This window comes from Arvicola amphibius, chromosome 10 (genome assembly GCF_903992535.2).
Source record: "Arvicola amphibius chromosome 10, mArvAmp1.2, whole genome shotgun sequence".
Classification (NCBI taxonomy): domain Eukaryota; kingdom Metazoa; phylum Chordata; class Mammalia; order Rodentia; family Cricetidae; genus Arvicola; species Arvicola amphibius.
The window spans coordinates 62,783,994-62,796,046 of record NC_052056.1 but is presented as its reverse complement, the minus strand read 5'-3'; the positions used below and the strand labels follow the sequence as shown (position 1 = coordinate 62,796,046).

General features: G+C 43.7%; 1 protein-coding gene across 4 annotated transcripts in view; it reads right to left on the bottom strand.

The window, feature by feature from the left end:
* The window catches only part of Acap2 (ArfGAP with coiled-coil, ankyrin repeat and PH domains 2), a 117,872-nt gene that overhangs the window by 51,152 nt on the left and 54,667 nt on the right, over positions 1-12,053 (bottom strand). For all 4 annotated transcript variants that reach the window (XM_038345048.1, XM_038345049.1, XM_038345050.1 and 1 more), the window contains exon 5: positions 2,045-2,103. In XM_038345048.1, the coding sequence (XP_038200976.1) occupies positions 2,045-2,103 (59 nt within the window). The remainder of the gene's footprint in view (positions 1-2,044; positions 2,104-12,053) is intronic.

Below are 12,053 nucleotides of genomic sequence, written 5' to 3'. Positions count from 1 at the left end.
TACTTTTGTTTATGATGCATTTGTTTAACTCTGTGAAGCTGTGATTCTTTGACTGTCTAAAACACCTGATTGTCTAATAAAGAGCTGAATGGCCAATAGTGAGGCAGGAGAAGGAATAGGCGGGGCTGGCAGGCACAGAGTATAAACAGAAAGAGAAATGAAGAAAAGGAGGAGCAACAAGAGATCAAAGAGAGGAGGACATAAGAGGCCAGCCATCGAGCCAGCCATGGGGCAGGAGTAAAAGTAGGACACACAGAAACAGAGAAAGGTAAAAGCCCAGGAGCAAAAGGTAGACGGGTTAATTTAAGAAAAGCTGACAAGAAACAAGCCAAACTAAGGCTGGGCATTCTACAACTAAGAATAAGCCTCTGTGTGTGGTTTATTTGGAAGCTGGGCTCCCCAAAACACCCAAAGAGTAAAACATCACACAACACACCTGCAACCACAACTTTGGGGGCTATGGAAAGAGGCTGTTGGCGCCAGGCCAGCCTGGGCTCCAGAGCAAGGTTCTGTTTCAAAATACCAAAAAATGGAAGCAGAAGAAACAATTTCTTGTTAAGAGGGAATTATTTGGTAAAAAACACATAAAGGATAAAAATAATAAGTCTTTACACACATGTACACAAATTTATCAAGAGCTGGACCCAGTAAAGGCTTTTGCAACATGCCATGTAACAGTCTGGAAAGGTGAAGCCCCTGACCCTTAGTGACCTCGGGTCATCGTAAGACCTCTCTGCGGCCACTGCTAGAGCACCGCTGACAAACTAAGCTGAAGACGAATGGTTTTTTACTGATCATAAAATACGTCTAAAAAAGACTATATAATGGGCTTAAAACATTCCACAAGTTTCTGTGTGTATCTAAGACTTTCTGAGTATTAAAACATTCTGAAGTAATTTGAAAAAAAATCTGTGAGGGGCTGGGGAGATGGCTCAGTTGTTTAGAGCACTGGCTGCTCTTCCAGAGGACCTGGGTTCAATTCCCAGCACCCGCATGGTGGCTCACAGCTGTCTGTAACTCCAGTTCCAAGGGATACAACACCCTCACTCAGACATACAGGCAAAACACCAATGTACATTAGACAAATAAATCGAGAGGGGGGGAGGAAGAGAAAAGAAAATAGAACCCAGAGCTATGAGACATCTTTGTAAACTAATTCTAATCTACTGGGCTAAGCCTTAAGCACTGTGTAAAAAACCCAAGCCCAAAACTACTCATAACAGCTGTAGATAATATTTGACACTATTCCTATATTATAATGTTCCTCGTCTTTTTTTTTTTTTTAATACAGGGTTTCTCTGTAGCTCTGGTTGTCCTGGAACTCACTCTGTAAACCAGACTGGCCTCGAACTCAGAGATCGGCCTGCCTTTGCCTCCCAAGTGCTGGGATTAAAGGCGTGCACCACCACCGCCCAGCTCCTTACTTATCTTTAATACTGTACTAGAATTAACTGGCATTGATAAACTCTCTGCTGGGAATCATAGGAGAAAAACTAAATTATGAATGTGGAAAAAACATTTTTCTTAACTTGTCAAATCTGGACTTTTTTTTACTTTTACTTCGATTTTATTTCATATGTAAACATAGTGAATCTCTTCCAAGGGTCACATATACCAATATGTCACTTCTGTGGCTCTTTCTCATCTATTATCTTCTCTTCAAAGAAAATACCACATTGAGACAAGACAACCTAGCTGTGAATACGGTAAGAATTTCAACCAACCTGGGGGGGGGGGGGGCTTTAAATTACATTTTTTATATACATTTAGAAAACTGTCTGGATTCTAACCAGAACGAAATGTTACTTAAACATATGTTCAAGGTGAATCTGATTCCCTCACAAACTCAAAAGAAATTAATCACATTTCACAAAGCAAACAAGCAAATATTTTCAGAAATCTGAGACCTATAATTTCTTTCTCTTTTGGTATCTTTAGCCATAGCCCCAGGACACCACATTCGCCCACCCCAGGACACCACATTCGCCCACCCCAGCAACCACTGGCTGATTGTTTTCTGCCCTCTGGTCCGCAGCTGACTTACTCTTTAACGAAGTTCTGAAGCTGTGCCTTAATTGATCTCTGAGTTTGATCAAACAGGATCTAGAGGATAAAATATAGCATTAAATGTTAGAAAGGAAAGAGAAACATAAATACCGCAGCACCCACCAATTTTAATAACACCTTATTTCTTTTTCTTTGTAAAGATTTACTTATTTATATTATGTACACAGTGTTCTGCCTGTATGCATGCCTGAAGGCCAGAAGATGGCACCAGATTTCACAAGTGGGTGGTTGTGAGCCCCCATGTGGGTGCTGGGAATTGAACTCAGGACCTCTGGAGGAGCAGCCAGTGGGTGCTCTTAACCACTGAGCCATCTCTCCAGTACCACATTTTATTTCTTATGGACGACTATAAAAGAGAGTGATAAAAGAAATTGAAGCCAACTGTAAGCCAGATTCTCCCAGTCTCAAAAATAACTTGCTTCTCTTCACTACAGAAAAGAAATTTAGTGGAAAAGAAAAAAATAAGAAAAAAATCCTTAATTCTACTTTGAATTTGGAAGACAACCCAACAGCAACACAAACTTCCCTTTCTCCACCCAGCTGGAAACAGGCTCGGCCCTGTGTGACACCCCAGCAAGCGTTTTCCACTGGGGAAGACTTGGGAACACAGACAATGGATGAGCTGAATCCCAGTGAGCATTACACAGTCTTGTGGGTCAAAGGGCAGCTGTGGTAGAAAGAACAAAATCTCAGCCCTCAGAGCAGTTCTTGTCCAGGCATTAGAATCTCCATAACCAACACTGATGGGTCTCACTACAGAAATTCTAAGTACTTTCATAATTTTCAGAACGACTTCAAATTTGGAGCTTGAAACAGAGTGAGATGAACAGGCAGAAAACAAAACAAAACAAAACAAAAAAACCCAATAGACAAAACAGCAAAAGCAAAAAATCTCGTGAGTCATTCTACACTACAATTCTACCGCGTCTGCCCAGTTTGCTTTCACGAAAATTACTTTTTCACCTGTATCCTAGTAAGCCCAATGTAAGCAAAAGAAACAACAGAAATCAAAATGGAGTTAAATAGAAAATGATAAAGAATAAGCAATCCATGAGATTATAAAACTAGTAAACGGAAGGCCATGACAAGAAAACAGGGAGGGAACGGCCCCCACTGAGGCATTTTCGCAAGGCTGCTCAAGAGCGCGTCCCTAAAGAGAAAGCATGTGTCACTGCAAGTGTCTACCAGAGGGACCGGATACAGTCAATTAAAATTACCTGACTAGTAGCTGCTGGCCAGCAAACCCAGGCTTTGCTGGGAATCAAACGCCAGCCAGCAGGGCTGCCTTCCTGTAAGGGAAAGGGACCGCATGAAGGACACTGTACGTGGCCACTCTGAAGACGGCTTTCAACGGCCACTGTCTCTTACACACAGGCAGCTTCCACTGTGACGCCATGTATATTATGCTCTCGCGGTAGGCTCAATGAATCTCTTTTTCTACTCTGGTCTGAAGGGTGAGTACTTATATAAACACATCTCTTAGCCAAAGCAAAGAGAAGGGAAATAAAAAGGCCAAGTTTTGGATATTTAGGAGGCAGGGTATGACCTCTGCACAGGTAGATATTAAAAAGATAATGTGTGTGGTTGGGACCCAATTATAAGCCTAGAAACTCAATAGAAAAGGGGCACTTCTTTTTTTCTGAAACACAAAACCTACCAAAGCTCACAAAAGGAGAATCAACAACTAGCAGACTTAAGAAATAAAACTTGTGATTTAAAACCCCATATTATGTAAGGCCAAGCTGGGCTTGGATGGCGCCTAGCAATCTCACTCCTTAAATCCAAGAGAAAAACGTAGGCTCACAGAAACAGCTGGAGGTAAATTTCCACCACAGCTGTATCCTCAACTGCCGAAAACAGACAACTTACAATGCCCTTCACCATGAACTGGAAAGACATTAAGACAGAGATACAAGGGAACGACTTGTAAGGCACACAAACAGATGAGTCTCGGCGCACGTGGCTGGGTAAATAAATCCCAGCCACAACACCTCGCAAGCTGCGATTTACGGCATTTAGGGGACAGCAAAGCTATAGGAGTAGGAAACAGTCAGCAATCCCCAGTAGAGAAGGGAGGAGAATGTGTGTTAACTGGACGTAAGGAAGGGCAACATGAGGGTGCGTGGGAAGCGGGGGTGGGGAGGTAGGGGTTGCTGAGTTGTCTTGACTGCAGTGTCAAGACACACACACACACACATATTGCCAGAGCCTCTAAAGCTATGTGCCGCAAGAGAGAATTTCCAGCCGTGTAAGTTTAAAAACTACAGAGCATGTGACAAGCACATGGACACAGCGCACATTCTTACCACTCAGTGAGGTTTCTTTAAAGTACAAAAGATGACATTTCAGCATCAAAGAAATTTAGGGAAAGCAACTTAAAACCATCGCATCGATACCTGATCTTAGCCAAAAGGTCAAGCAGTGACCCCCAGCAACTCTACAGAATAAACACACTTGTGTGACCCAACTGCAGCTCACGCGTGGCTGAGGGAAAAGGGTGCCACCAACTGGGGAAAACTGTCTCCACATTTGGAAGGTTTTGTTTTCTTTAATACTTTTCCTTTTAATACTAAAACTTTAAAGAATGTAATATGTAAAAGAAATTTTAGCATTTAAAATGAAGATTCATATAAGAAATTATTTTTCTGTACTTTTTTTCTCTTAGTATATAATTCACTATGTAAGTGGTAAAATTTCACATAATGCCATCCTCGAAATGAGCCACACTACTGTTAAGTTTCAAACCTGGGACGAATGGTTGAGGTGCCTGTTATCACACCAAAGTGGATGCTGGCAGTCAGGTTCTCCCTGCATCCCTCAGTCCCTACCTGTTACAGGGCATTCCTGGCTGGCTTCCCGCCCCCTGCCCTATGTTTCCCCAGTCCAGGAGTTAGACTACCCTTCCCCCAGCTGCTCTTCCCTATAGAATCAGCCACTTTGGTTACCTGGACCTTTTCATCTACTCTTTTGGGCCTCCTGGCTGCCTGCACCTAGTTGTCCTCTATCCCACCCCCTCACATGCTCAGGGTCAGGTCCTCTCTGGACTCTCCCAGATGCCCCTGCCTCTGGCTATGCTCTCTGACGTATCTACCTTCTTCTCCGCCACACCTAGGAGCAGTCACGCTCCTTTTCCTTTTCCCTTTCTTCATCCAACTACCCCTAGACATTTACATACACACAATAAATGTGTATCTACAGATCTATACATATGTATGTCTTTAGGTAGGTAGATATGTAACAAGCAGTTCTATCTGTAATAGTCAAAACTGAAAAGTGATACAAAGGCTCATTGTGGTACACTTAAAATAAGCCCACAATATTTATTTATTTATTTATTTATTTATTTATTTATTTTAGGGTCTCACTATGTAGCTCAGGCTGGCTTCCAACTCAGAAACTCCAGTCTCTGCCTCCCAAGTGCTGGGAATAAAGGTGTGCGCCACCAAATGGGGCACATTTTTTTTCCTTTCCTGAGATAGATCTGATGCCCAGGATGGCTCCCAATTGGATTGTGACACTCTACCCCTCTGGGTCACCCAAGTAGCTATAACTAAAGGGGCACACCATTTCACTTGGAACATCCACAAATTCTTTGGTGATCAAAAAGCAGACCCTAATTCTTCTCTCCTCGAGTGGGAGCCGTTGCTTGCTTCTTCCAAACAGTAATGACAGAAACACAACATGACTTCTGGGACTAGGCCATGAGAGATGCTGACGTTCCCTCCCCTGTTTTTGGGTTACGTTTGGACAGTAACAGACTCCATGCCATAAGAACACTCACGCAGCCCTGCAAAGACGGTCCTTGGTTAAGAACATGGGCCTCCGGCCAAGGAGTGTACTGTCTCCCGCCAGCCCGTGTGAGTACTTCAAATGACGAAGGTCCCAGCCCCAATACTGAGGCAGCATCTCATCAAAGACTGAGCCATAGCCACCAAGTGACGTTCTCCCAGACTTTTAGCTCAGAAAACTAGGAGGTACTAGAGGTTTGCTATCTTGAGCCTCTAAGTTTGGGGTTAACTGTAATATGGCAGTAGATAACACAGGCATGAATGAATGAGTGCATATATGCATGGTGATATACTCATGTAATCCAATGTTACTGAGCAATAAAAAGAAATCAACTATTATACACATACTATGACTGAGTCCAAAAATAATTAAGAGTGAAAGCTACTAGAATGCCTCAAGACAAATTAATTATGATAGACTACAGACCAGTAACTGACTAGGAATGAGGAGGACCGAGGAAGAGAGAAGGAATTACAGAGAAGCAAAAGGAAACTCTGGGGGCACAAAATATGTCAGAGTTTACCAACATTTATGGTTATGCAATATGTATACTAGTCCACAGCAAAGCTACAAAAGCATTCCAAAGGAAAAGATGTATTCCAAGATTGTAATATATCATCCATATCCTCCAAAATACTGCATTCCCAAAATAAAAATCTATATGCATTTGAATAGCAAGAGAAGTATTTTAAGAAACCCATTAATCCCACTTGTTTGTGTCTTTCGGAAACAAGACTTCACTATGTAGGCCAGGCCGGTTGGGAAGTCGTTATGTTTATTGCTCAGGCTGCCTTCAAGCACACAGTCTTCCTGCCCCAGGCTCCCTGGTGCTGGTGTTGCAGGCATTGCCATTGCAAGAGGCTGGTGAAGTCAAGGCTGCTAATGCAGGGGCAACTGAATAAAAGTGGTTCCTATTTGCCAATGTTAAGACACAAGCTACCTCCTGACACACTTCCCCAGTGCTGAGCTGTATACAGAGCTGCCTCAATTAGTCAACTGGAGTCTTAGCTCAGGTCCTGGTCACCAATCTACAGTGTACATTTCTTTTCAGAAGCTAAAGGTAAACAGCTATGACAGTCACCAAGAGAAAGCTAAGGCTCACTTCCATTTCTAGAAATGTAACACTATTATCGTGAGCAACCGCATATGACAAAATGTCATGTTATCTCATTAAACTACAGAAAACAATACAGGACTTGGCAATCAGTGCTCACGCTCAAGCTATTTCCCATTTGTGCCTCGGTCCCGTTAGGATAACATACTCCGTGCTTTGCGCAAGAAAAGATGAAAGCCGAGAAGCACATCACAGATGGCAGAGAAATCACTTCACAAAGTCAGCAGGGGGGGGGGAGGGGATGCGGTAACAAATCTACAGGTAGCATAAACCCTGCTTCCCATTTCTGCCACTTTATATAGGAACCACTGACTCTGGGAGCGCGTGTTCTCAAGTCTTTATAACTCCTATCATCCAGGGACCACACGTCTCCTACCTGATGACTCCAGGACACAAAATCATTATTGTCCCTTCCAAATCCTCTCCTAAGGGGCAGGGTAATGGCTTTTGACCCTGTGGGGTCAATGAATCTTTTGCACAATCTCACTGGGCTATAATAGCAAGAGCTAAAACAAATCAAGAAGGCTCTGTCATGTAACCTTCAGTGGTTACATTCCTCGTTACTATTACTGTTGTGACAAAAATCACCGACAAAACCAACTTTTAAAAGAAGTTTATTTCGACTCCATCACAGCAGGAAAGGCATGGTAGGGAGAGAAGATACAGCCGTGATAGCAGGCGCATGAGATGGAGTATTACACAGCATTTCCATGCAGGAAGCAGAAAAAGATGAATCGCGGTGCTCAGCTCAGTTTCTCCTCTGCCCTCTGAATCATCCATGGGTTGGTTGGTGCCACCCACACTCAAGGTGGATCTTCGATCCCTCATTAAACCACCCTTACAGACATGCCCAGAGGAGAGCCTCCAACGTGACTCTAGATCAGGTCACACTGATCATGAGCAGATTTGACGTCCAAATATATCACCTTTAACCAAAACATTCCACCCCAGCTTCCTAAGACTCACAGCCATCTCATAATGCAAAATGCGTTCATCTTACTTCCAAAGTCCCCTCAGACTTACCAGTTCCTACGTTACTCAAAAGCCTAATTTCTCCTGTAAGACTCTATGCATGTCTTAACTTTGAGGCATTATAAAATTAACAAACAAGTTAACTACTTACAAAATGTAATGAGACAAAGTAAGCTCACTCTAAAACAGAGGAATAGGGACCTAGCAAAGAAGGATCAGACCAAAATCCAGTTGGGGATGCATAAAATCCTGCGGTTACATTTACAACATTTAGGGCTCTTGGCATCTTTGGGACTTAAAGGCCTTGGGCAGCCCTGCTCCTCCAGTTCTCTCAGGTCGGCTCCACTTGGTCCCTGCAGCTTTTGTCTAATGCTGTACCAGGATCCTGGCATCCCCAACATCCTGGGTCTCCACGGCAACTGAGACTTCACTCACAAATGACCTCCTCGCCTGGAATCCAACCTCGCTTTAGCAGTTTTCCAGAATCTTGGAAGACTCCATGACCCTATGTTCTGGCATTCTGCATGTCAGCACGACGTGGACGAGGCTGGCAAACTCTGCTAACAGCTGGAGATGCAGTCTGGTCCCCTTCTACTACAGCTGGACCTCCGTGCACCTTGTGGCTGAACCAAGGGAAACAAACACTTCCCTAGAAGGTTGTTTAGAAGCAGGAAAGCCACACACGGGTCCTCTCGGTTGTCTTTCTCCTTTTCACATGTTGTATGCAGCCTTTAATGGTGCGGTCTTGCCCTTGAGGTTCTTCACCTACGGTCCCAGTACAAAATGTCAGGGCGCTCCTTAACACAGCTAAGCTCTGTAACAATCACAGGGCTTTCTCCACACTCTGCTTTTCCAGGACTTTGCATTTGCTACACTCCTCACCAAACCACGCCTTTCATAGCTTTCCATCCTCCCTGTGCTCTCTCTCACTGGGAACTTGGACCACAGGAGTGAGTAGTAACCATGGCACAACCCGGATGCTGTGATGTCTTGAAATGTCCTCCTCCAATCCCATTGGTCCATTGCTCTTTAACTCAGTCTCTCTAGTTCTCAGGACATGGGCAGAGGAGAGTCAGATTGCTTTCCAGAACATAACATAAATGGCTTCTAGATCAATTCCCAAGAGTCCTTGACACACTCTGAAATCTATGACAGTCTTTAATGTCCACATCTCCATCAGTATTCTGAATGGTCCATTAAGTTCTGCTTGTATGGCTTCTCCCCATCCCTCCTGCAAACCAGTTCTAAAGCCTAAACCAATCACATGGTCAGGCTTATCACGGCAACAGCCCACTCTTCCCACTCTTCGCACTGTCTTAGTGACTTCTCACCGCTGTGACTAGGGTGACTTGGGGAAGGAAGGGTTTATATTCTGCTCACGGCGAGAGGCAGGACACAGCAATGAGTCAGCATTGGCTGACTGGTGGCCGGGGCGTGGGGCACATCTGTGGTCAGAAAGCAGTCTTCCTTCCTCGGTTAAATCTAAAATGTCTTTACAGACTGCCCAGCACAGTATCTCCTAGGTGACTCAAATTCCAATCAATTGGCAATGAAGATTCATTATTTTACAACTTCCAACAGGTAACAAATGTTTGAATTTGTTCCGCTTTTTCTACATCTTCTGCCCATGCTAATCTATAGACCTTTCCTCTGTCTTCAGGCAACGATTCTCTACTGGGTTATGTCTTAAAATCAAAAGGCCAACATTTGAGGGCTAGGCATTTGAGAGGCTGAGACAGAAGGGCCATGAGTTCTAGGCCAGCCTGACCTGGCTGACAGCGCAACACCAACTCATTCCTAGAAATGCAGAATCTTTGTCCAGCACGCAGGAGCAGGCCAATGCGCCAGCAGTAAACAGGAGGCAGAAGCAGGAAGATCACAAACGGAAGGCAGTCTAGGTACATAGTGAGCGTCGGGCTAACCTAGACTATCGGAGACCTTGGCAGGAAGGAAGGGAAAGGAAAGGGAAACTAAAGGAGGAGAAAGGAAAGAGGGGAAAGGAAATAGGAGAGGAAAGGAGGAGGAAAGAAGGGGAGCGAAGAGGAAGGATTATGAAAGGGGAAGGTGGAGAGGAGAAATGATCAAGAGCTACATTTACTAGGGTCTCCATGCAGCTCTTCTATAGTCACACTGAACTGAAGATTCAGGGTGACCAGGGTGCTTTACAAAAAAAAAAAAAAAAAAAAGGAAAGACTGACAGACAGACAAACAAACCAGCCACATATTTCTGGATTCCTAGTCCTTACCACCAAAGACTCTAACCTTAATTAGGCTGGTTTGCAACCTGGCTCACACCTAACTTCACTGAGAATTTACCAAAGGCAGCTAAATTACTAAATGATGTGCACAAATAGAGAAAGTAGCCTCTTTGATGGGTTTCACAGGCCAGAATTAGACAAAGATTAAGAGGTTCACAAGAACAAAGCACACTTCCTCTGGAAAGGGCCAGACACAAGTGTTTTTAATCCCTTGAGATATGCACTGAGTAACACAATTATTCAACCTTGTCATAAATATAAAACTCAAAAAATGAGTAAAGCTGTATTTGAATAAAACTTGACCTGAAAATAAATAAAAAAAAAATAAAAGCAAGGGACTAGATTTGGCCTGTGAGCCATAGTGGCTGTAAGAGCAGCTTTCTAACTGGCTGCTAGCTTCTCTGATGACACAGATCTAGAGTTGGAGCTGAGGCTCTGTAGGTCCAACAAGTTTACAGGTGATGCTGGTGACACTAATGCCGCTGGGCCAGGAAACACTCTTTAAGAATCAGGATCTCTGATGTACATATAAACTCACAGAGACTGTGCAGGATGCACAAGGCCGGCACAGGTCCAAGCCAGATGCGCCCCACACACACACTAAGAGGGGGAAGTGGACATGATCTCTCATCCTAGCTAGCTCCAGCCGGTGGTGGTGGCACAGGCCTTTAATCCCAGCAATCGGGAGACGGAGGCAGGCAGATCTCTGTGAGTTCAAGGCCAGCCTGGTCTTCAGAGCAAGCTCCAGGACAGACAGGGCTATTATACAGAGAAATGCCAGCCTGGTACAGAGAGAGTTCCAGGACAGCTAGGGCTACACAGACAAACCCTGTCTTGAAAAACAAACAAACAAACAAAAAAACCCAAGAATTCTGATATAGATGTCATAAATATATGAAGACCAATTTACTACAGACATACAAATGTCACACATTAGATATTTAAAACTGTGACAGACAGCTTTATATACAGAGGTTACCAACAATTCTCCCATGCCCGCAGAAGCACATCACTGTACAGCCAAGAGTTACACTTTATTCTCTTATCTTAAATTTGACCTGGCTGTGACTGCAGCAGAAGAGGAAGCGGTGTGACTTCTAGACCGTGGTCTTAAGAAATGACAGGTGCTAGACACCCAGGCAGCACCAGCCAGTCTTCACACCAGACACATTGACTCTCTGGCCACAGACAAGCCACCCAGCCAGAAGCAGGAGCAGAGGCTAGCTGGCGGCTTCACCTCCTGCCCAATAAACAAGAGTGTGTGTTTTTCTAAGGTGCCAAGCACTGAAGTGGTGGCCAAACACCGTAACATACTGTCAACCACACAGAAGATATTGATGGTCATCTTGGGTTTCCTGCTGCTGAGTTCTGCTTTGATGCTGCTGTGACTTCCTCTGATAACAGAGTTCAGACAGGGAGTCATCTTTGGCAAAGCTGTACTCCTTCATCCCTCCGTGTTTCCATCTCGAACTGTTTCAGTCACAACTCACTACCAGTGCTGGCTGTGACTTCTCGCATTGACAGTGTACACATTCCTCCGCATCACTGCCCTGGCCTGGATAATTCTATCAGAGTAAATTGATAGTTACGTCAACTGTTACTTCTTGGTGTTTTTACCTGGCTTGTGATGATAGCTAACCCAAGCATTTTTGATTTTTTTTGATTCTCATTTTTAGTTATTGAAAAAGATACATAAGCAAATGAAACTAAATGTACATATTAAATCTTAGGAAGACTATAGGTTTATTGTCTCAAAACTCTTTTTTGAAAATTCCACTTTCTAATAATACTAGACTGACAAAAGTGAGCTAATGTTTTTTTTCTTTACTAAATAATTCTTTACATTTCAACAC